General features: G+C 45.1%; 1 protein-coding gene across 1 annotated transcript in view; it reads right to left on the reverse strand.

Moving 5' to 3' along the window:
- The window catches only part of THSD4 (thrombospondin type 1 domain containing 4), a 564,456-nt gene that overhangs the window by 519,081 nt on the left and 20,205 nt on the right, over positions 1-25,170 (reverse strand). The window contains exons 2-3 of the mRNA XM_032593610.1: positions 25,059-25,166; positions 12,585-12,654 (exon numbers count right to left, since the gene is read on the reverse strand). Of these exons, the coding sequence (XP_032449501.1) occupies positions 12,585-12,654; positions 25,059-25,087 (99 nt within the window). The 5' untranslated portion in view covers positions 25,088-25,166. The remainder of the gene's footprint in view (positions 1-12,584; positions 12,655-25,058; positions 25,167-25,170) is intronic.

Below are 25,170 nucleotides of genomic sequence, written 5' to 3' on the forward strand. Positions count from 1 at the left end.
CAGTGCAACTCATACGGATATATTTTTTTAAGTTTATTTATTTTGAGAGAGAGAGAACACAAGCAGGGTTGGGTCAGAGATAAGGAGAGACAGAATCCCAAGCAGACTCCACACCATCAGCACAGAGCCCGACGTGGGGCTTGAATCCACGAACGGCGAGATCATGACCTGAGCCGAAGTCAGACACTCAACCAACTGAGCCACCCAGGTGCCCCTAATGTAGATATTTTCATGTTTCCTTCTAAAAACATTATGATTTTTTCCTTTCTTCTCCTTGAATACAGCTGCAACGGTATGAGAAATGTTACACAGCTCAACTTCTTTTTGCCCTTCTATCGGCTTTCTGTTCAACATCCAGTCGTATGACACTGTCTAGAGGCAATTTGAAGGCATTGGCTGCACATCTTACTACATTAATAGTAGGTCCTAAACCCATCACAAGGTCCCCTGCTGTTCACATTGTGACTTGCTAATCAGTTAGCAAAACAAATATTTTACTTCACCCTTACTTCATTCTACAGTGTCTCTGTTCTTTTTGTTTGAAAGCTTCTATAAATAACAGGTTGAAGAGCTGGGGGCCCAAGGGGTGAGCTTTTATTTCCTTCTAGTTTTTCATTGTTTTCTAAATTCTTTATAATGCACGTGCATACTTTTAATTTAAAAAGTAAACTTAAAAAAAAAACTCATTGAGCAGTTGTGAGTTAGGTATACGTATGTTTTTTCATTTGTAGGAAAAAACATGTTTCACAGCTCTTTCCTAAACAGATGATGTTGACTATACATATTACGACTTAGAAAAGCAACTTGCTCAGTCAGTGTCTGTTGGGAAGACAGTAAAACAGTTTCATTAACTTAAAAGCTTTCTACAATCTACACAGTTTCCCTTATGAATAACATATGATTTTGATTAAAATCTCGGTCAAGTTTTTTTTTTTTCCCTGCTCTTTGTCTTACCTTATCTGCAAATGAAGCCACAGAAAGGTTTAAAAATATAATTATTTGCCAAGGGTCATTAACAATTACCAAGAATAGAGGTTGAGCAATCCTTTGTGATAGTGTCCTTGTTGCAGGAGGAAGAGGAAGACAGCTGGATAGAAATACCTGGGGGCACCTGGGTGGCTCAGTCAGTTAAGCGTCTGACTTCGGCTCAGATCACGATCTCATGGTTCATGAGTTCGAGCCCGGCATTGGGCTCTGTGCTGACAGCTCAGAGCCTGGAGTCTGTTTCGGATTCTGTATCTCCCTCTTCTCTCTGCCCCTCCCCTGCTCGTGCTCTGTCTCTCTTTCTCTCTCTCAAAAATAAATAAACATTAAAAAATTAAAAAAAAAAAAAAGTACCTGAAAAGGGTTACTTACACTCTGCCCCGGTGTCTGCTTTTCCCGCACTATTGTGGGACAATTTTTACAGAGATGTATCCAGTCACCCGAGCCGCATTTAGAAAAGCATAGTTTACTTGACAGCATTTACAAATCATGTCTTTTCCGCAGAATAACTTACACTGCAGAAATGCTTCCATATGCTAAAGTTGGACATGCTATTGTAATGAAGAAGAGAGATGTCTTTAAGCGGGTAGTTTTCACATACATACTAAACTGCCACATGCACAAATTAGTAATGCTGTCCCTTAAGAGTTTACCATAAATGGTTTTCTAATTCTTTCTGCCGTTCTCTGCCACAGACTGGGAGTGGATTTTGCCCCAAAACAATGGGTCAGCAGGACTTCAATTATGATTTATCTAAGCAACGAAAGCAATTTGATAGCAATCATAATTCCTACGTTTTAATGAAAAAATACACCTGTTTCTCAAATCTTTTGTGTTCCTTAAGAATTCCAGGAGGAGACAACTTCCAACTTCAAATTCCAAAACACGTATACTTGTAGTTATCTCCTCTCTATCAGACTTTAGAGTGGTGGTCTGCAAAATGTGAACCATGGCCCAAATCCAGCTAACCACCTGTTTTTATAAATAAAGCTTTATTGGAACAGAGTTATGCACATTCAGTTACCTATGGTCTATGGCCGCCTTTGTGCTGCAAAAGCAGAGTTGAGTAGTTATGATGGTAACTTTGTACCCCAGAAAGCCCAACATATTCACAACTGGTCCTTTATAGGAAAAAAAAAAAATTCTGACCCCTATTTTAATAAGTACCTTCTTATTTCTCACACTGCAGAAATAAACGGATGTTACCATTGCCAGTACTGCTGCCAGGATTTTTAGGACATAAGCAGGCAGGATGACAGTCACAGCCCCACAAAGCTCTGATAAGACACCAAGAAGAAATTCAACACCCAAGAAAGCATTGAATCTTTTCTTTAGGGTGGATGACAATGACCTTGGCAGCCAAAATGCATATAATTATATTTGAGAACTGTCCCAAAATGTATGTTCTCCAAGTAATCTATAAATGATTCTAAAAAAAAAATTTTTTTTAATCTTTCTACTACAAAGTTCTTAAGAATATTTTGAGGCGGTACCATATGCCAAGATGGGATACTTTTCACTCAATTTTAAAATGCAACATTCCAGGGACGCCTGGGTGGCTCAGTCGGTTAAGCGTCCGACTGCAGCTCAGGTCACGATCTCACAGTCCGTGAGTTCGAGCCCCACGTCGGGCTCTGGGCTGATGGCTCAGAGCCTGGAGTCTGCTTCCGATTCTGTGTCTCCCTCTCTCTCTGCCCCTCCCCTGTTCATGCTCTGTCTCTCTGTCTCAAAAATAAATAAAAACATTAAAAAATTTTTTTTAAATAAAAAAAATAGGGGAGACAGGAAGATGGCGGCGTAGGAGGACTCTGGGCTCACCGCGCGTCCTGCTGATCGCTTAGATTCCACCTACACCTGCCTAAATAACCCAGAAAACCGCCAGAGGATTAGCAGAACGGAGTCACCGGACCCAAGTGCAGACGAGAGGCCCACGGAAGAGGGTAGGAAGGGCGGCGAGGCGGTGCGCGTTCCACGGACCGGCGGGAGGGAGCCGGGGCGGAGGGGCGGCTCGCCAGCCAAGCAGAGCCCCCGAGTCCGGCTTGCAAAAGCGGAGGGGCCTGACGGACTGTGTTCCGACAGCAAGCGCGACTTAGCGTCTGGGAGGTCATAAGTTAACAGCTCTGCTCGGAAAGCGGGAAGGCTGGAGGACAAAGGGAGGGTGAGCTGCGGAGCCCCCGGACGACAGAGCTCAGTTTGGTGGGGAACAAAGGCGCTCGCCAGCGCCATCTCCCCCGCCCATCCCCCAGCCAAAATCCCAAAGGGAACCGGTTCCGGCCAGGGAAATTGCTCGCTCCGCGCAAACACCCAACTCTGTGCTTCTGCGGAGCCAAACCTCCGGCAGCGGATCTGACTCCCTCCGGCTGCCACAGGGCCCCTCCTGAAGTGGATCACCTAAGGAGAAGCGAGCTAAGCCTGCCCCCCCTGTCGCCGTGCACCTTGCCTACCCACCCCAGCTAATACGCCAGATCCCCAGCACCACAAGCCTGGCAGTGTGCAAGTAGCCCAGACGGGCCACGCCACCCCACAGGGAATCCCGCCCCTAGGAGAGGGGAAGAGAAGGCACACACCAGTCTGACTGTGGCCCCAGTGGTGGGCTGGGGGCAGACATCAGGACTGACTGCGGCCCCGCCCACCAACTCCAGTTATACACCACAGCACAGGGGAAGTGCCCTGCAGGTCCTCACCACACCAGGGACTATCCAAAATGACCAAGCGGAAGAATTCCCCTCAGAAGAATCTCCAGGAAATAACAACAGCTAATGAGCTGATCAAAAAGGATTTAAATAATATAACAGAAAGTGAATTTAGAATAATAGTCATAAAATTAATCGCTGGGCTGGAAAACAGTATACAGGACAGCAGAGAATCTCTTGCTACAGAGATCAAGGGACTAAGGAACAGTCATGAGGAGCTGAAAAACGCTTTAAAGGAAATGCAAAACAAAATGCAAACCACCACGGCTCGGATGGAAGAGGCAGAGGAGAGAATAGGTGAACTAGAAGATAAAGTTATGGAAAAAGAGGAAGCTGAGAAAAAGAGAGATAAAAAAAATCCAGGAGTATGAGGGGAAAATTAGAGAACTAAGTGATACACTAAAAAGAAATAATATACGCATAATTGGTATCCCAGAGGAGGAAGAGAGAGGGAAAGGTGCTGAAGGGGTACTTGAAGAAATAATAGCTGAGAACTTCCCTGAACTGGGGAAGGAAAAAGGCATTGAAATCCAAGAGGCACAGAGAACTCCCTTCAGACGTAACTTGAATCGATCTTCTGCACGACATATCATAGTGAAACTGGCAAAATACAAGGATAAAGAGAAAATTCTGAAAGCAGCAAGGGGTAAACGTGCCCTCACATATAAAGGGAGACCTTTAAGACTCGTGACTGATCTCTCTTTTGAAACTTGGCAGGCCAGAAAGAATTGGCACGAGATTTTCAGTGTGCTAGACAGAAAAAATATGCAGCCGAGAATCCTTTATCCAGCAAGTCTGTCATTTAGAATAGAAGGAGAGATAAAGGTCTTCCCAAACAAACAAAAACTGAAGGAATTTGTTACCACTAAACCAGCCCTACAAGAGATCCTAAGGGGGACCCTGTGAGACAAAGTACCAGAGACATCACTACAAGCATAAAACATACAGACATCACAATGACTCTAAACCCGTATCTTTCTATAATAACACTGAATGTAAATGGATTAAATGCGCCAACCAAAAGACATAGGGTATCAGAATGGATAAAAAAACAAGACCCATCTATTTGCTGTCTACAAGAGACTCATTTTAGACCTGAGGACACCTTTAGATTCAGAGTGAGGGGATGGAGAACTATTTATCATGCTACTGGAAGCCAAAAGAAAGCTGGAGTAGCCATACGTATATCAGACAAACTAGACTTTAAATTAAAGGCTGTAACAAGAGATGAAGAAGGACATTATATAATAGTTACAGGGTCTATCCATCAGGAAGAGCTAACAATTATAAATGTCTATGCGCCGAATACCGGAGCCCCCAAATATATAAAACAATTACTCATAAACAGAAGCAACCTTATTGATAAGAATGTGGTAATTGCAGGGGACTTTAACACCCCACTTACAGAAATGGATAGATCATCTAGACACACGGTCAATAAAGAAACAAGGGCCCTGAATGAGACATTGGATCAGATGGACTTGACAGATATATTTAGAACTCTGCATCCCAAAGCAACAGAATATACTTTCTTCTCGAGTGCACATGGAACATTCTCCAAGATAGATCATATACTGGGTCACAAAACAGCCCTTCATAAGTTTACAAGAATTGAAATTATACCATGCATACTTTCAGACCACAATGCTATGAAGCTTGAAATCAACCACAGGAAAAAGTCTGGAAAGCCTCCAAAAGCATGGAGGTTAAAGAACACCCTACTAACGAATGAGTGGGTCAACCAGGCAATTAGAGAAGAAATCAAAAAATATATGGAAACAAACGAAAATGAAAATACAACAATCCAAACGCTTTGGGACGCAGCAAAGGCAGTCCTGAGAGGAAAATACATTGCAATCCAGGCCTATCTCAAGAAACAAGAAAAATCCCAAATACAAAATCTAACAGCACACCTAAAGGAAATAGAAGCAGAACAGCAAAGGCAGCCTAAACCCAGCAGAAGAAGAGAAATAATAAAGATCAGAGCAGAAATAAACAATATAGAATCTAAAAAAACTGTAGAGCAGATCAACGAAACCAAGAGTTGGTTTTTTGAAAAAATAAACAAAATTGACAAACCGCTAGCCAGGCTTCTCAAAAAGAAAAGGGAGATGACCCAAATAGATAAAATCATGAATGAAAATGGAATTATTACAACCAATCCCTCAGAGATACAAACAATTATCAGGGAATACTATGAAAAATTATATGCCAACAAATTGGACAACCTGGAAGAAATGGACAAATTCCTGAACACCCACACTCTTCCAAAACTCAATCAGGAGGAAATAGAAAGCTTGAACAGACCCATAACCAGCGAAGAAATTGAATCGGTTATCAAAAATCTCCCAACAAATAAGAGTCCAGGACCAGATGGCTTCCCAGGGGAGTTCTACCAGACGTTTAAAGCAGAGATAATACCTATCCTTCTCAAGCTATTCCAAGAAATAGAAAGGGAAGGAAAACTTCCAGACTCATTCTATGAAGCCAGTATTACTTTGATTCCTAAACCAGACAGAGACCCAGTAAAAAAGAGAACTACAGGCCAATATCCCTGATGAATATGGATGCAAAAATTCTCAATAAGATACTAGCAAATCGAATTCAACAGCATATAAAAAGAATTATTCACCATGATCAAGTGGGATTCATTCCTGGGATGCAGGGCTGGTTCAACATTCGCAAATCAATCAACGTGATACATCACATTAACAAAAAAAAAAGAGAAGAACCATATGATCCTGTCAATCGATGCAGAAAAGGCCTTTGACAAAATCCAGCACCCTTTCTTAATAAAAACCCTTGAGAAAGTCGGGATAGAAGGAACATACTTAAAGATCATAAAAGCCATTTATGAAAAGCCCACAGCTAACATCATCCTCAACGGGGAAAAACTGAGAGCTTTTTCCCTGAGATCAGGAACACGACAGGGATGCCCACTCTCACCGCTGTTGTTTAACATAGTGCTGGAAGTTCTAGCATCAGCAATCAGACAACAAAAGGAAATCAAAGGCATCAAAATTGGCAAAGATGAAGTCAAGCTTTCGCTTTTTGCAGATGACATGATATTATACATGGAAAATCCGATAGACTCCACCAAAAGTCTGCTAGAACTGATACATGAATTCAGCAAAGTTGCAGGATACAAAATCAATGTACAGAAATCAGTTGCATTCTTATACACTAACAATGAAGCAACAGAAAGACAAATAAAGAAACTGATCCCATTCACAATTGCACCAAGAAGCATAAAATACCTAGGAATAAATCTAACCAAAGATGTAAAGGATCTGTATGCTGAAAACTATAGAAAGCTTATGAAGGTAATTGAAGAAGATTTAAAGAAATGGAAAGACATTCCCTGCTCATGGATTGGAAAAATAAATATTGTCAAAATGTCAATACTACCCAAAGCTATCTACACATTCAATGCAATCCCAATCAAAATTGCACCAGCATTCTTCTCGAAATTAGAACAAGCAATCCTAAAATTCATATGGAACCACAAAAGGCCCCGAATAGCCAAAGGAATTTTGAAGAAGAAGACCAAAGCAGGAGGCATCACAATCCCAGACTTTAGCCTCTACTACAAAGCTGTCATCATCAAGACAGCATGGTATTGGCACAAAAACAGACACACAGACCAATGGAATAGAATAGAAACCCCAGAACTAGACCCACAAACGTATGGCCAACTCATCTTTGACAAAGCAGGAAAGAACATCCAATGGAAAAAAGACAGCCTCTTTAACAAATGGTGCTGGGAGAACTGGACAGCAACATGCAGAAGGTTGAAACTAGACCACTTTCTCACACCATTTACAAAAATAAACTCAAAATGGATAAAGGACCTAAATGTGAGACAGGAAACCATCAGAACCTTAGAGGAGAAAGCAGGAAAAGACCTCTCTGACCTCAGCCGTAGCAATCTCTTACTCGACACATCCCCAAAGGCAAGGGAATTAAAAGCAAAAGTGAATTACTGGGACCTTATGAAGATAAAAAGCTTCTGCACAGCAAAGGAAACAACCAACAAAACTAAAAGGCAACCAACGGAATGGGAAAAGATATTTGCAAATGACATATCGGACAAAGGGCTAGTATCTAAAATCTATAAAGAACTCACCAAACTCCACACCCGAAAAACAAATAATCCAGTGAAGAAATGGGCAGAAAACATGAATAGACACTTCTCTAAAGAAGACATCCAGATGGCCAACAGGCACATGAAAAGATGTTCAGCGTCGCTCCTTATCAGGGAAATACAAATCAAAACCACACTCAGATATCACCTCACGCCAGTCAGAGTGGCCAAAATGAACAAATCAGGAGACTCTAGATGCTGGAGAGGATGTGGAGAAACGGGAACCCTCTTGCACTGTTGGTGGGAATGCAAATTGGTGCAGCCGCTCTGGAAAGCAGTGTGGAAAATTAAATATAGAAAATTAAAAATAGACCTACCCTATGACCCAGCAATAGCACTGCTAGGAATTTATTCAAGGGATACAGGAGTACTGATGCATAGAGGCACTTGTACCCCAATGTTCATAGCAGCACTCTCAACAATAGCCAAATTATGGAAAGAGCCTAAATGTCCATCAACTGATGAATGGATAAAGAAATTGTGGTATATATACACAATGGAATACTACGTGGCAATGAGAAAAAATGAAATACGGCCTTTTGTAGCAACGTGGATGGAACTGGAGAGTGTGATGCTAAGTGAAATAAGCCATACAGAGAAAGACAGATACCATATGGTTTCACTCTTATGTGGATCCTGAGAAACTTAACAGGAACCCATGGGGGAGGGGAAGAAAAAAAAAAAAAGGTTAGAGTGGGAGAGAGCCAAAGCATAGGAGACTGTTAAAAACTGAGAACAAACTGAGGGTTGATGGGGGGTGGGAGGGTGGGGAGGGTGGGTGATGGGTATTGAGAAGGGCACCTTTTGGGATGAGCACTGGGTGTTGTATGGAAACCAATTTGTCAATAAATTTCATATATATAAAAAAATAAATAAATAAATAAATAAATAAATAAATAAATAAATAAAATGCAACATTCCAAAGCAACTCATAAACCTTTTTTTTTTTTGTTTTCATTTCCCAGAGCAAGTACTTTAAGAAAAATGAAGGCAATACTGATTTGTGAACCTTTTGTTCAGGTACGCACAGGCAAATGTGCACATGCGCTCCCTCTCTTGCTCTCTCTCTCATCAGGCTAACTTGAAAAATTGAGAGAAATAGCAAAGTAAATTGACCATTCATAAAATATTTTCAGTTATGATGGTCTGTTTTAGCAACAACAACAACAAAACACTGGAAAATTGATTCAACTATTAGAATTAATAGCCCTGACAGTTCCAAACAGTAATAAATAATATAACTTAATAATGAAAAGACAGTTGTCTTAGTCCATTCCAGCTGCTATAACAAAAATACCATAGACTCAGTGGCTTATGAACAATGCACATTTAGTTTTCACAGTCCTGGAGGGTAGGATGTCTAAGATTAAGGGGCCGGAGGATTTGGTGTCTAGGAGAGCTCATTTCCTGGTTCATGACAGCAGGTAGGAGAGCTCATTTCCTGGTTCGTGACAGCAAGTTTGTCACTGTGTCTCCACCTAGCAGAAGGGGCAAGAGATCTCTCTGGGATCTCTTTTATAAGGGACTAATCGTCTTAGGACTGAATCACCTCCCAAAGGCCCCACCTCCAAATACCATCACACTGGGGATTCAGTTGCAACATATGAATTTGGCGGGGGGAGAGGGGGGACACATTCAGTCTATTGTATTCCATCCTGGCCCTCCAAAATTCATGTCTTTCTTGTATGCAAGACATCTTGTATGCATCGTCCAAATAGCCCCCAAATTCGTAACTGGTTCCAGCATCAACTTTGAAGTCTAGGTCCAGTCCTATCTAAATATCAACCTAAATCAGATATGAGTGAGGCTCAGGTATGATTTGTCCTGAGGCAGTCTGCTCTCCAACCGTGAACCTGCGAAGTCAAGCATGTTATGTGCTTCTGAAATACAATGGTGAGACAGGCACAGGACAGGCATTCTCATTCCAGATGGGAGAAAGAAGAAAGGAGAAAAGACGGACAAGGCCTAAGCAAGTCCAAAACCCAAGGAGGCAAATTCCATTAGACCTTAAGCCTCAAGAATAATCCTCTTTGCCTTGATACTCTGCTCTCCAGACTCAGTGGGGCAGTGCTCCTGCCCAAGCTTTCCTGGGCTAGGTTGAGGCCCCATGGCTCCTGGCTGCCCTGCCCCTACAGCTTTGGGCAGCCCTGTCCCCACTGTGGCTCTCCAGGGTTAGCACCTGGGACCATGGCTTTGCTGGGAGGCCTTGTCCTTTGAAATCAAGATGGAGGCAGCCATGCCCCCAAGCTCTGCCAGGCACAGCCCACGCCGGGCTGTGGAACAGCACCTGGGGCAGGCAAGGAAAGAGTGCTGGCAAGTGAGGTGGTCCAGGGAGAGTCAGGCACAAGCAAAGCCTTCTTTGCATTCTTCCATTGTCTTGGAAAATGGTTCCTGGCTTCTTTGAGATGGCTGACTAATCCCCCTATCAGTCGTCTCCTGGCCACACCCTACGTGTTCTCTCCTGAGGACTTTCTCATTCTCTTCAATACGCATACGGATACGCTCAGAATTTTCCAAATCTTTAAGTTCTGTGCTCTGCTTCCTTTCCAGTTAACAATTCCATCTTTGAGCCGTTTCTCTTTTTTCACATTTTACTAGAAGCAGTCGAGACAAACCAGGCCACTCCTTCAACACTTGGCTTCAAAATCGCTTCAGCTAAATCTCTAATTTCATCTCTCGCAAGTTCTACCTTCCACAAAACACTAGAACCCGAACACAATTTCTTTCAAGTGTTTGGCCACTTTGTAACCGGCACGGCCTGTCCTGCAGTTTCCAGTAACATGTTCCTCACTTCCGTCTGAGGCCCCATCCTTCACTAACCACATTCCACCATCTTTCTGTTCAGGATCACTGTTCTCTGAGCAGAGTGAGGCTTTCCCTACAGCCCTCCTCTTCCCTTTCTGAGCTCGTACCAGAAACACCCTTAAAAGTCCACTCATGGATGGCCTCTTCTAGAATGCACCCCCATCTTCCAGTCTCTGCCCACAACCCAGTTCCGAAGCCACCTCACCATTTAGCCATTTGTCATAGCAGCACCCCTGCTACTCGGTGCCCATTTTTGTCTCAGTCGGTTGGAGGCTGCTACAAGAAGGTACCGTAGACTGGGTGGCTGATAAACAACGGAAATGTATTTGTCACACTTCTGGAGGCTAGAAATCCAAGATCATGGTGTCTTGTTCCGGGTGGCAGACTTCTTATTGTACCCTCATGTGGCAGGCAGTAAGCTCCCTCCTGACTCTAATGAGGGCACTAACCCCATTCGTCAGGGCTCTCCCTCCCCATACCCTAAGCACCTGCCAAAGGCCCCACCTGCAAATACCATCATGTTGGATGTTAGGTTTCAACATGTGAATCTGAAGGGGACGCGAACATTTAAACTATAGTAGTTGTCCTTTCTGATTTCTTGCGATTATGAATGGGGGTGATGCAGTGGAGTGAGGGGGGTTTAAATCTCCAAGTGACTCTAAAAAAATGATGCTTAGAGCTCAGCCAGATTTTCTATTCATTCCTTCAACCATTCATTCAACCAGTCAGTCATCCGACAAGTATTTTATTGAGCACCTACAACACACCAGGCTATATGCCAGGAGCCGGGAAGCTGGCAGTCTCATGGAGCCGACAGCCTGGTCGGGGATGCAGTACAATACAGGCTCATATCTGGCCCAGAAAAACAAAGCCAGAACCTAATGCACAGACCTAAAGGAAGTTAAACTATTCAGACAAGAACATCAAGAATCCTGCCTGAAGGGTCACATCCAGGCAAACCCTTGCAACATACCTCTTGTCCGCTCCCCACCCTCCTGGACTTCCCCTATGAAACCCTCTCTCAGGAAAGGTTCGAACCAAGTCAGTCACACTTCGATACAGATGCCTGACCCACCATTCCTCTCAGAAGCGTCTGCATTTCATGACGTGTAGACATGAGGAGTTCCTAGGCAGCAGGAAGGGATTTTAAGCACCTTTGCAGGGTGGTGCATCTGTTTCTAAGGAAACATTTATCATGCACCTGTTCTGTTGTAGGAGCAGCATTTGGCCTGTTTAGGCACCAGTGAATAATCCATTTGCTGTGAAACACACAGAGCCTGAAGGGAAGCATGCTTGATGCTCTCTGCCCCCTCCAGATGCTCTGTCCACCCTTCTCCGTCCAGCCCTGTTGCCTAGCAGGCTGGCCTCTGAGGACTGCACCGAGGGGCTTTTTTCTTTTTTGTGCGGTTCAGTTAAAGGGAGTCCCCAGCTGGAAATGGAGAAGGGGAGGAAAAGAGAGGGCCAGATCCTTATTTCTCTGCTCCCTCCCTGCCTGGCTGCTGGCTGGCAGGGGCTGTGTCCCCCTCCCAAAGATCGTGGCTCCCAATTAGGGTCCCTTCGCATACCTACAGGGGCAGCTTTAGCTGGAGCTCTCTCTCATCATCTCTGCACACCGCCCCTGCAGGTGCCCTTCGAAGGGGTAAAAGGTCCATGCTGGTGTTCCGCCACGCCTAGATGGTAGTCTCCTCCCTGCCCTCTCCCTCGCGGCCCCATTCTCAAGGACACAGCCAGCAACAGCAGCGATGCTCTCAGATCAGACACCGACTCTGGGCACCAGCTTCGTTTGTAAGCTCCAAGGCTTAGGAGGGACAGGAGAACTGGTGAACGTTCTATACATGGTGCTTCCTCTCGAGCTTAGCGGTGACTCACCTCCAAACAGAACCAAACTCAGGGCAGTTACCAGAGCGACCCCAGCCCCTTGTGCAGAGAGGCAAAGCCTCTGAGCCGCCATGGCTTACCTTTCTGTGTTCAGTGGAGGGCTGTGGGCAGACGAGCTGGAATCCAAGCAGCAGGAGGGAACCCAGGACACTGAGAAGGAAGAACAGCAACAGGCAGGGCTGTGAGCATGTTCCAGGAAGCAGCGTCCAGCCGAAGGCAGCAGCTCTGCCCCATCGCTGGAAGGGAGAGAACAGTCCAAGCCGGGCCCCGGGGACGTGACCCAGTGAAGGTGCACAGGGCCAGCAGCCTCGTGGGAGGGGAGGCAGCACGGGGCTGTGGGCTCGGCCAAGGCACGGGGCAGATCTGGGATCAAACCCTCTACCACTTACCAGCAGGGTTTCTGGGTCAGGGTATGTAACCTCCTGAGCCTCAGTCTCCTCCTGTGGAAGATGGGGCGACGGACACAGAGAAAGTGCTAGTGCGTGCGTGGTCCTACTGGAGCTGGTGAGGTCAGGCTGGGGCTCTGAGCCTGGCCAGGGAAGCTCCTCTCCACCACGCCCTGCTTCCCTGGGAGCCTTTCCTCTGCTCGTCCTTGGCCCTTTCGTGTCACATATGTTCTCCATGGGCGGGATTAGCTGCGTTAAGCCTGACTGTCACCAGCCCCGATTAGGACTTGTCATCAAATAAAGGGAAGGTATGAACAGGAGCCAGCTGGCCCTGAGACAGTATGGTGTGCTAGGAGAGATGACGCTTTGGATTCAAACACATTGAGGCTGGAATCCCAGCCCCACCATCCCCATCTGGGGGATTCCGGGCAAGCCGATGTCGCTGACTCCCCACATTCTCACCTTCTGTACGGATCACGGAAGACGACAGAGGTGAAAGCGCCCACACAGCGAGTTAATCACAGGAGACACAAGCACTGTCAGTTCATTTAAATCCCCAAAGTCCCTTGACTTGGAATCAGCCATGGCCTTGCTTTGAACATCCCTGTAAAAAGGCCCCTTGTCCTACTTAGCTGTCTTCTGAATCCTTTTTTAAGCTTTAACCCCGAGGACAGTTAAGTGACCCAGTGGTTCTCAACCTTTTTGAGGCTTCCAACACAACTGTGAGATGTGAAACACTGCCCCCAGTCCGAGCGAAACTCACCGTGTGGAGTCACTGATGCGGACATCAAGAACCACTCGGGACGTGGAGATTAGGGCTGGTGGAGTTAGAGAAGAGAAAGCTCCCCACCGTCTCTAAGTATCTTCAGTTCTACCCTAAGCCCCTCTTTGTATGAAATCAGCCAGACCCTAGCAGACCACCCAGAATGCCTGTGGACAGACCGGCCAGAGACAGCAATGGGACGGGAAGCCGGGCGAAGGGATACGGAACGAGGTGTCAGATACATCCTTGTCATTGTTGTCTCAGAGTTGCAGCCAAGGCCCCAGAGCTGAGGGCCAAGAGCATTTATTACATATGTACGCACACATTTCAAAAAAGAGGGGCTGCATCGTCTATTCGGGACCAGAAAAGGAAGTGTCCCCTCTGCCCCGCCCCTGTTCCCCGTTGTAGCCCCTCACCACCTCCACCTGTACAGGGAGCAACTGAAGACTGAGACAAGTTTGCCCTGCGTGGATTTCTTCGAATATTTACACAGAAGTGCTGAGCACAGCCCCCTACTCTCCTCCTGTAGGAGAGAAAAACCTGGGGCTCTCTCCCAAGCCAAACAAGGAGGACTACCATTTAGAGAGCTTTACCTGAGACCCCAAGTTCAGGTTATAAGGACTGGTGCCAGATTCTCCCCCAAAACCTAGCTGGGGTGTCTAGGAGGGCAGAGTGGACAGAGTGGGCTGGAAGGGGAACAGCCCGTATTTCTACAGCAAGCAGGGCCAGAAGATGCGGGCTTTTCCCCATCAACTGTATACAGGCATGGTGGAAGGCTGGGCTTAGGTTGCCTAGAAAGGACCTCATCGAAGGCTGCTTGCCGGGTTAGGCGATGATGTGTGGCGGGTACCTGTGGAGTACAGGAGCTAGGAGGAGGGTCATAAGGGGATGTGCAGCAGGCGACCCCCAAGTGAGGACGAAGTCCTCCAAAGGACCAGCCCTGAGATCCGACCTGAGGGCAGCGACACCAGATCACCAAGGGCACCGCGCCCATGGAAAACCTTTGCCCCCTAAGTCTCCCTGGCTCCACCCAGGAGCCGCTAACAATGGCAGAGGGAGGGGCTGGGAAGAGAACTGGGCGTGTGGTGTGAAGAAACCAGCCACTCCCCCTCTTCCTGCTACAGGTGTCTGAGGCCCCTCCCAGTCCGAGGAGAGGAGAGACTCTGCGGGAGGAAAGATACTACCAATCACTGAGAGACTGAAATTCTTCAAGCTGACTAGACTTCCTTTATAACGTAGCATATCTATATACAAAATCTTTTCAAGCAGGGTGTCTATCCAGAAAAATAGGGTATGAGATCAGTCGCGAAAAGAATCAAAGAGTTGGTTTACGACATGCTTGAGGATCTAGGCCAGGGCTGTCCAACGGAATTTTCTACAATGATGGAAATGTTCTATTTCTGCACTAGCCAACGCACAGGTACATGGATCTGTGCTGTGCAGCAGGCACACGGGGAGCTGGTGGTGCAGGTCTAGGTGGTGAAGTTACTCACGTCGTAGATTCATACCAAAAACTACTGAAGGAAAACCAGAGCTAAAGCTTCTAAAAGAACGGCCACTCGACCAATGAAGCCATCCCCTCCGACACATACACACAACTTTTCTGGGCTTTTTGATACTTGAAAATGACACTGCTCATTAACCTGCACCCAACTAGAAAACTGCCCAAGAGGTCCTCCAGCCACAAGGCAGGGGCATCTAAAAAAAAGGGTGTGAACATGCTGGAAGGAAGAGAACAGGTATTTTCTAGCTACAGCCTTAGCGGATCCAGTTTGTCCTCCAAACCAAGGAACGCTCGCCTCACGACGAGGGAGTCCCCGCTCCTTAGTTACACAACCTTGGCCAAATCATCCCCATACCTGTTTCCTCATTGGGAAAATGGGAATAATATGACCTGCCCTGTCTACCTCAAATGAGCCACTGCCTGTCATGAACTCGCACCTACAACCCTGAATCGTAGTAACATGTTCTGGCACCGTTTACTCGTTTAAAAAAGAAAACCAGATGGGCGTGGTTTTGTTAAAAACAAAACCAAAAACAAACAACAGCTCCATAAATGTGTTACACCTCAGCCCAAGCCACATATTTGCGATGCAGTCGGGAGCCCTTCTGCATAACTACTCATCCCAGGCTGCCCTTCCCCGACTTGGAGGAGGGAAGATTCTGGGTCATTCCAAGATGCCTGGTCAACTCTACTCCCAGATACTTCTACAGCTCGTTCCCTCCCCTCTTTCAGGTGTCTGCCCAAAGCTGTCCCTTCTCCGTAACGCCCTCCCAGCCTGTCCGGAAGAACCTTATTTTTCTCCACAGCACTGACTATCGCACAGACTGCATCTTCATTCCTTGAAATCTCCCTCTCCACCCACTAGAACAGAGGCTCCGTGAGATCAGGCAGTTGATTTTGTCACTCCTTTATTCCCCGGCATCTAGCAGAGTGTCTTCTATACAGAAAAAGCTTAATTTAGCGAATTGACGAATGATGTCACATCATCTTGACAACCTATGAAATCTCAAGATAGATGGAAATAGTGTGAATTAACATATTCAAAAATGCCCAAAGTCACTTTGGAAGGTTTTAGAAGTTATTCTATGAAGGCTCTATAAAAATCAGCCGTGCTTTTGAATTTCCGCGTGATGCCCCCCAAATTTACTCTCCTAGGATCGACACGAGGTATGGCAGCAAAATGTTTGCCAGTGCCTCTTGGTGTAAAAATGCAACTCAAATTATATTTAGATGTTCAAATACTTCTTTTCTTCATTGAGCTGGGTCCTCGTGAAGTTAAATACATAGGGGTACCCAATAAAATTCATTCTGGAATAAAATCTTAGTTATTAAATGGGCTCTGCTCTGAATGGAATAGAATAAATTCCCCCAGAGGGGAAATTATTCTTTGGGCTGTAATAACAGCAGCCAGAGCAATATATTACCCCAGAGGCCAGATGAAACTCTGCCAAGGGCTGGAAGTTTCCCACCCATGCTCAGTAGGCTCTGTTTTAGGATACCCCACCCTGCTCACACATACCTATCTAATTGGTAGTCCATAGCTGTGCCCACACCGCTTCAAAACACCAACGATCTAGCCCAAATCCTTGTTCTTCCTGACCCAATTCAAAATTAACGTCTGGGGAATGGGACAGCATGTGTATGTCTGTGTGTGTGCAACTCGTGTGTTATTTCACTTTGATAGTTTGCTTTGGCAGACTGCTCCACGCTTGCAACGTTTTGACAGATTGAAGGCTACCAGGGCCTTTGGCAAACAAATCTTACACTCCCCTCCGAGCGGCGGGGGAAGCCACATTCCTACCAAGACTTTCTGATTCACCTTGCAGTAGAAACAACCCAACCTTGCACACCAAAGCACACAGGGGGAAAAAAATGCCATCTACCCAGTGTCGTTGTAGATTTTAAACACTCCATCATTTCATTTCCTCCTGTAGAAAATAATACTCATTGAAATTCAGTACAAGATTTACATCATGGAACCAGGGCTCTGCTCTGGGCTTCTGGATTTTCCTTGGCCAACCGCTCCCCACCCTCCGCATCAACATCCTCAACTCCAGGGAGGATGGATCATGTCACAGCCACTGTGTTCCTAGGATTACCTCAATGAACTCAACACCACTTGAGCATATCAAGTAACAAAACAAGGAAAACGGGGGGGGGGGGAACCCACCTTACCTCTTTTCTTCTTCAGTTAATACAACCCAAGAGATATTTGGGGAGCAGTTGGGAAACTAATAAAATTATACTGACCTTAGCAAAAGAGAGCCAAAATCTTAGCACTGAAGTGAAATCTCTACCTACTGTTCTCTGGAGCTGAAAAAGTTTTGCTAAGCATGCATTTCACCAGCTCAACCCTCCGCCTTTCTCTGACAGCAGTTAAGAGTAAAGGCAGCAAGAGAGGGAGACAGGTGACAAATGACATTCGACCATGAAGACTTGATGGCTATCCATGAGCTCAACGCTTACGAGTATTATTTCATTGAATCTCCACAACCATCCCGCCAGACGCTTTCGTTATATTCACTCTGCAGGTGAGGAAATTGAGGCACAGAGAGGCGAAGTCATTTATCGAAGGGCACACCCACCTAAGTGGCAAAGGCTGATTTCAAAGCCAGCAGTCAGACCCTTGGCCTGGACCCTTAACCACCGTGCTCTGGGGCCTCATTAACACAACACACCTTTAAACCAAGCATTTGCATTTCATCACATCAATTTTCTTCCCCGTTCTTACGAGGCTGTGGCTTCACACATCTGTTTCACTTTCTGTCATGCTTGCAAAAATAATCAGAAAGTAAGTACATGTGATAAAACCTGGTTTATCCAGCCTCACAAGAGAACATTCTAAGGTTTAAAATAATGGAAGCCGACCATTTCAATCCCAAACTTACAAAAATGCACTCTATTTATTTTCCTGATTTCTTATACGGAGTATACTGAGCGTAAGTAACCTTTTTTAGATGGCTCAGAATCGCCAGCATGATTATCAAGCCATCTGTGGAGCACAAGGTGGTGGCCTTGGAGCTGAGGAGGTTGAAAGGCCCAGACGCCTGGGATTCTCCGAACCCCCAGCCTGCCCTTCGCTGTCTCCCGCCGGCCATCAGCCATCGCTTGCTGTGCCGTGGACAAGCCTGTGCCCTCTCAACTCGGCTTCCTTTAGGTAGGCCTCGGCCTCAGAACCAAGCTGAACCCAAAGTAAGACCGACAGGCTCGGCGCAAGGGCCTGCCTACCTTTCGTGGGGTGAATGTTTCCAATTTAGAGCATGGATTTACAGACACCTATTCTATGCATATTGGTTTTTATTGCTGATTTCCAGGTTCTCAACTCTTGCGGCCATTTGTGTTCTCTGGACCAGGGCCTCTGGCAAAGTGAGGTGTCTGTCACCGCACAGCTCTTTACCCATCATCCTTTGGTAACTTCCCCTCCTCAATGGCAGATTTCTCGAGGAAATGGTTGCTGATGCATCTTTGCAGCTAGTAGACAATCAGCAGAGCTCTGGTCCCACCTCAGGACCAATGAATAGCGAGTGAATGAAAGAATTGGGAGGATGGAATGAAGTGAGAGAGAAAGAAGAACCAGAGGGAGGGAAGAATGATGGCTCACAAAAGAGGTGCAAAGAGCTCCTGTCATAACACTCCAGCAATGAAGTGTCTTCTAAGTGCATCTCAGAATTCTCTGTTGGGAAAATAAAAGAACAGGAAAAAGGAAGACAATCCTAAATTAGGAAGATTTCCACAAGTTGGCAGTTACGGGTTCCAGTCCCCGGCAGGGGTGGGGGTCAATGTTAACCTGAAGCCTATAAATCCACTTGGGTCCATAAGGAATGGGTAGCTGGCAGCCCAGTGATCACACCTTGACTCCACTGGATGCTTTTGGGTACAGAATGTTCTAGTAAATCCCACAGTCAAGTACTGAGTGATGAGGACATGCTCCAGGTGCAGGGCTGTGCCAGGCATAAAGAAAAATCAATACTGTCTGAATGCTTGCCATCATTTTATAGGTAGGGGTTTGCCAGGGCAGTCCTCCAAAAAACGATTTTATTTCCTCTTAGCCTCGCTGCCTACCATTCAGATGGCTCTCCTACCAGGCTTCCCCTAAAAGATTCCAGCAGGCTCTTCCCCGGCATACTTGTACTGTTCTGCTCCCACCAGAGGAGTTGTCTTCATACAGGGTCAACCGTGTTCCCAAACCTGTGTGTGCCCGTTGCTTTGGAATCACATGAAAATATCCGAATAGTACACAAACCCATGACATAGAGCGCAAAAAGAAGGAGTCGTTGTTAGTTGTTTCTACGAAAATGAAGCTGAATGCTTTGGAAAGACTCAGTAAAGGCAAGTAGCCAAGAAAAAAAAAAGACTGTTGGCAAATTAGGTGTGGATGAGACAACTGTAAATGATTAGGGGCAAAAATAATAAAATCTAGAATCATCTGAACTCAGATTGCTTTGCAAATGTCTTTAAATTCTCACTCCACGTTAAAGAAACCCAAATGGAAACCTTAGATAATGTTTATGGGTGTGGTTTGTGCAAGAAGGACAATCAGGGGTTCATGCTCAAAGAAAAGTCCTTGGCCCCGTATCAAAAAATAGTGAGTGAATGTACATGTGTTTTAAGTTAAAAATAAACTGTTAAAGGTGTGTGTGTATCATTTGTATGATTTGCTGCTTTAACCTGCTTTTGTAATTAACTAACAATCCTCATCAGGAAAGAAAAACTTTCTACTTTCTTTCTTTTACCCAAAAGATCATTATCAACTCATTCATTCAATATTCAACAAATGTTCATTAAGTATTAACTGGGTAGTGGTTTAGATGCGGGCTGCACAAAGTCTGTCCTGCTCTATTAACATGATAGGTTTTTTTTTTAATTTTTTTTATGTTTATTTATTTTTGAGAGAGAGAGAGCGAGCATGAGTTGGGTAGGGGGCAGAGAGAGAGGGAGACACAGCATCGGAAGCAGGCTCCAGGCTCCGAGCTGGCAGCACAGAGCCCAACACTGGGCTCGAACTCATGAGCTGTGAGATCATGACCCAAGCCGAAGTCAGACGCTTAACCAACTGAGCCACCCAGGTGCCCCAAACACAATTAAGTTTAATACTAATAATCCAAACCTGACCCCTCCTCCTCTCTTTCCTCCCTCCTTCCTCTACCCTCCTCCTCCCCCTCCCCCACCTTTCCCCCTTTTTCCTTCCCTTATTTTCTCCTCCTCCACCGCATTTCTTAGTCACTGGCACAGGGACACTGATTGAGCCCATGATCCTTCCCAATGACCACATAGTCCTCCACCCCTGAGGGGAGTCTCCGTTTTCACTGATGGATCATATCTCAAATATCACTATTTTGGTCATTCTCTTTCTTACACACACAGACACATCTTCTCAACACGCTTCTTTTTTCCTTTCTGTATTCGGGATCTTTTTCAGTTGCCCCAAGAACAGCCACCTCTCTCTTTCTCATTTCATCAGTCCCTTCTGGCTGTATTTCTGAGTGAAGCAGCTGACAGGCATTACAGTAATATTACTGTACTGAAGTGTGTATGAAGGCAAAGAAAAGCCTTACGTTTCAGAAGACTAAAACCAGACACTTGACCTAGGGCCACCAACCTGTAAACCCCTTAAAATGATCCAGAACTCCACTTCACAAGACCTATAAAAATCACCATCTACCTCTGTAATCTAATTACGTCTGTATTTCTTCAAACCCTACTCTTCAAAAATAAGGATCACCTAGTCAGCTTTATTTTCTGCCAATTTAACCACTTGTCTGGCATTTTCAACCATTGTGTTTTCCTTTCAAACATAAACACTGTCAACTATACTGAGGCATAGTACGAGGTACAAAATGAGCCCCCGACCATGCAGACGGGCTCTAAATAGATTTTGTTGGCTGGCCATGATACGTAGCCATCACCACCTGTTATACTAATTCTAGCAGAAAACTGGGTTTGCTTCCACTCAATCACTGAACAAACACATAGGCTGTAACTGTCATTTAAAAAAAAAAAAGTGTACCATTTGGAGCAAGACTTTAAGAAATATATACACTTTGGTATCACTTAGTGTCTTTTCCTCTGTTAACCTGTAACAGGACAAAGACTTCCTAATGTAGCCTTGACTAATCCTTTGGTCCAAATGGATTTTTCCCTTGCCCTGAATGTTGCGTGGCCTCCAGGCTTGTCCAACGTTCAAAGACAACTCGCTAACCAGCTCCATCAAGAGTTAAAACTTTCGTGTTTTTTCTGCTGTGGGGCTTAACAGTGATTCTTTTTATTACTGCAGACATTGAGCAAGGCAGAGATACTCTTGCTATGCTAATACTTCAGGCTTTTTGGTCTTTTTCAATGAGGGGGAAGCTGGCTTTCTGCTTCTCTGTGGCTTGGCAAAAACTGGGGAGGGATTTTTAAACTAAATCTCTGCGTATCAGAATTGTGAATCCCCTTCAATGTTTTTTCCTCTCAGGGATTTTCTTGGCAGCTGACTTCTAATCTGGACCTGTTGCCCTATAGGTAGAGAAATCTTCCAGCTTTTCCAATTGATCTTTATGCACTTGGTTGCCTTTATAAATATTTTTTTTAAAAAACCTTAAAATTTGGGTGTGCGTGTGTGATCTACTAATGTTATCAAAGACTTCTAGCTCTTAAAGTAAACATAGCCCTTTCCCCAGAACATTTTCTAAAGCATTAAAATAAAAGTCATCCTAGTTTTTTTTCAGATTAAAATAGATTTATAAGGCCCTTGAAACAGAATGCAAAATGGTTTATGAGTTTTAATGCAAAACCTGGCTTATGAAGAAGGAGACTTCATGGAATCTGCAGCTGAGCTCTTGCAAAGAATCACCCATCCTCAGAGCCCACATTTTCTCTCCCCAACTCCATTCAGCAGAACTCTTGAAGAAACGTCCTGCTCAGTAGGCCTGTTTAAACAGCCACTTCAGGGGCGCCTGGTTGCCTCGGTGGGTTAAGCTTTCGACTTCAGCTCAGGTCATGATCTCACGGTTCATGAGTTGGAGCCCCACATCGGGCTCTGTACTAACAGCTCAGAGCCTGGAGCCTGCCTCAGACTCTGTCTCCCTCACTTTCTGCCCCTACCCTGCTCACACTCTGTCTGTCTCTCTCTCTAGAGAATAAAATAAACATTAAAAAAAAACCTTATAAATAAATAAAATAAAATAAAATTAAATTAAATTAAATTAAATTAAATTAAAATAAACAACCCTTTCAGAAGGACCCTAATCCTGGAGACCTGTCAAGACTTCCAGAGTTCAATCCCAAGGGTAGCAAGGCCACATCTAGCTTTCAATTACTCCCACCCTGCTCATTTCCAACCATGGGCAATTTCTCTGAAATAACGCCCAGCCTGGAGGTGAGCCTCCCCTCGAAGGGAGATGGCTTCCAACCACCAATCAGGTTAGGAGAGGTCAACTGTTTTCACAGAGGCATCAATGAAAATTCCAAAATCCCATCAAGGAAAAAACTTGGGGAATTCTCCCAAGCAATGGCCTTCCTCGGGCAGCCTGGGTGGCCACATTTTTGAGGATCCTCAGGGCTTGTAGAGGCCTTTTTGCTGCTGGCCAGGCTCCCACTTGGGTACCACATGGCGAACCCACCTTTGGTCATCCTTTGCTGCCCTTTTCAATCCAGTTCAATATGCAACTGTGGCTTCCACTTCTCTGTCCCCCATTGGGGTCCTGGTGCTCAAATATGCTGTGGTTCTGAAGTGACCCAGTGGCCCAAGTGCACTTCTCACTCCCCTGTGGTTGTACAGCATTATTTTGGAGTTTTCACAAACACGATGCATAGCTCATGTCTTGAAATATCTTTTAAATCTATTTTTTAAACTATGGTTTAAAAATGCAAACCTGCTAATTTAGGTTAGTTATCAAATACTATCCCTGAGCAGATCTGGGCTGCCCTGTTAACAGTTGGATTTTGCGGAGACCTCAGAATGGAGCTTTTCCTGACTTCGGTCTGACTGTGACACACTTGTGAATGACATTAATGAAGAAGGCTGTAGCTCTGCACGGGTCTTTGGACTTCAGGCCTGCACATGTCTGTTCATGTAAAATTATACAAGCAACTACAGACTAGGGCGTGCACACGCACACGCACACACACACACTACACTCAATTAAATGCCAGGCATTGGCCTAAGAGCATCTGCCTAGCAAATGCTCTAGCCCTGGTTGGGCAATCACATGTGGCACCACCATAGTAACATATTATAAGCCATTTTGCTTTTTATTGTAAGTTCTGAGCATTCAGGGCTAATGTATAGTTACAAAAGAAAAAAAAAGTACAAGATATCCTTAGTGATTCAACTTTTAAATAAAAAATTCTTCCTTCCCCACTTTCTACATTCTGAGTCTACTTATTTAAAGAGCATCTTGAGGGGCGCCTGGGTGGCGCAGTCGGTTAAGCGTCCGACTTCAGCCAGGTCACGATCTCGCAGTCTGGGAGTTCGAGCCCCGCGTCAGGCTCTGGGCTGATGGCTCAGAGCCTGGAGCCTGTTTCCGATTCTGTGTCTCCCTCTCTCTCTGCTCCTCCCCCATTCATGCTCTGTCTCTCTCTGTCCCAAAAATAAATAAACGTTGAAAAAAAAAAAATTAAAGAGCATCTTGAGATTGCAAGATGAACTTCCTTCAGGAACTGCAATTACTTACCTTGTGGATCAAGATTTTCTTAATTTTTTTTAATGTTTATTTAGTTTTCAGAGAGAGAAAGAGAGACAGAGCGTGAGCAGGGGAGGGGCAGAGAGAGAGGGAGACACAGAATCTGAAGTAGGCTCCAGGCTCTGAGCTGTCAGCACAGAGCCTGACACAGGGCTTGAACTCACAGACCTCGCGATCATGACCTGAGCTAAAGTCGGACACTTAACCGACTGAGCCACCCAGGTGCCCCAAGGCGCCCCAAGATTTTCTTAATGCTACACAGCTAAAGCAAGTGCAAAATAAGCTAGATGCTAGGGCTGATGTACAAGCCATCATCCATAAATCCCGATTCCAAATTTTGGTGTTTATCAACACAGACTCACTGATCTCATAATATGTAAATATCACAAATCCAAACCTAGGAAACAAATTTAGCTTAATAAAACACTACCGTTAACCATTTTGCATATTGTGTTGTTACAGAGCATTTGGACCGAAGAAGTTTTCAAAGGGTCTATCGGGATCAAATAAAACACGCAGGTGAAGGTCACAGATGTTTTGAGCAGAAGGAACCAGAGATGTCCCTTTTTAAGTACACTGGATCAATTAAGTCCAAGCCAGAGGATAAAATTGGCTTAAGTTCTTCAGGTAATTCCATTGGGCAGCCAGGCTAAATATCCACGCATCCAGGAACGTCTTTATTTAAAAATAAGAATCCAGGGGTGCCTGGGTGGCGCAGTCGGTTAAGCGTCCGACTTCAGCCAGGTCACGATCTCGCGGTCCGTGAGTTCGAGCCCCGCGTCAGGCTCTGGGCTGATGGCTCGGAGCCTGGAGCCTGTTTCTGATTCTGTGTCTCTCTCTCTCTCTCTGCCCCTCCCCCGTTCACGCTCTGTCTCTCTCTGTCCCAAAAAATAAATAAACGTTGAAAAAAAAAATTAAAATAAATAAATAAATAAATAAATAAATAAATAAATAAAAATAAGAATCTGAACCCCAGAGGTCTCCCAGGAACTAGCAGAACATCGGGTTGAACCCAAGTCACTTGGATCTCAGTCCGAGCACCTCTTCCCACAGCACACTACTCCCTAGGCCTCGAGGGCTTTTGTGAATAGCGGACTTATTATACACATGAACATAATATATCAACAATATCACTGATGTGCAGACCCTCAAGGCTAGTTACTATAGAGACTGTAGAGGAAATGCAAATATCGAATTTCCTGTTTTCCTGTTGTCTTTTGAAAAGGTTCTCCACTTACCTGAGAGACCACATGAAATAAGAAACCATGATGCTGGGCGTCCCGGAAGAAGCAAGGGCTCCTCTGAGATGTTACCAGTTTTCCGCAGATGGGAGTGATGTTCAACTCCTAC

The sequence above is a fragment of the Lynx canadensis genome, chromosome B3, assembly GCF_007474595.2.
Source record: "Lynx canadensis isolate LIC74 chromosome B3, mLynCan4.pri.v2, whole genome shotgun sequence".
Taxonomy (NCBI): domain Eukaryota; kingdom Metazoa; phylum Chordata; class Mammalia; order Carnivora; family Felidae; genus Lynx; species Lynx canadensis.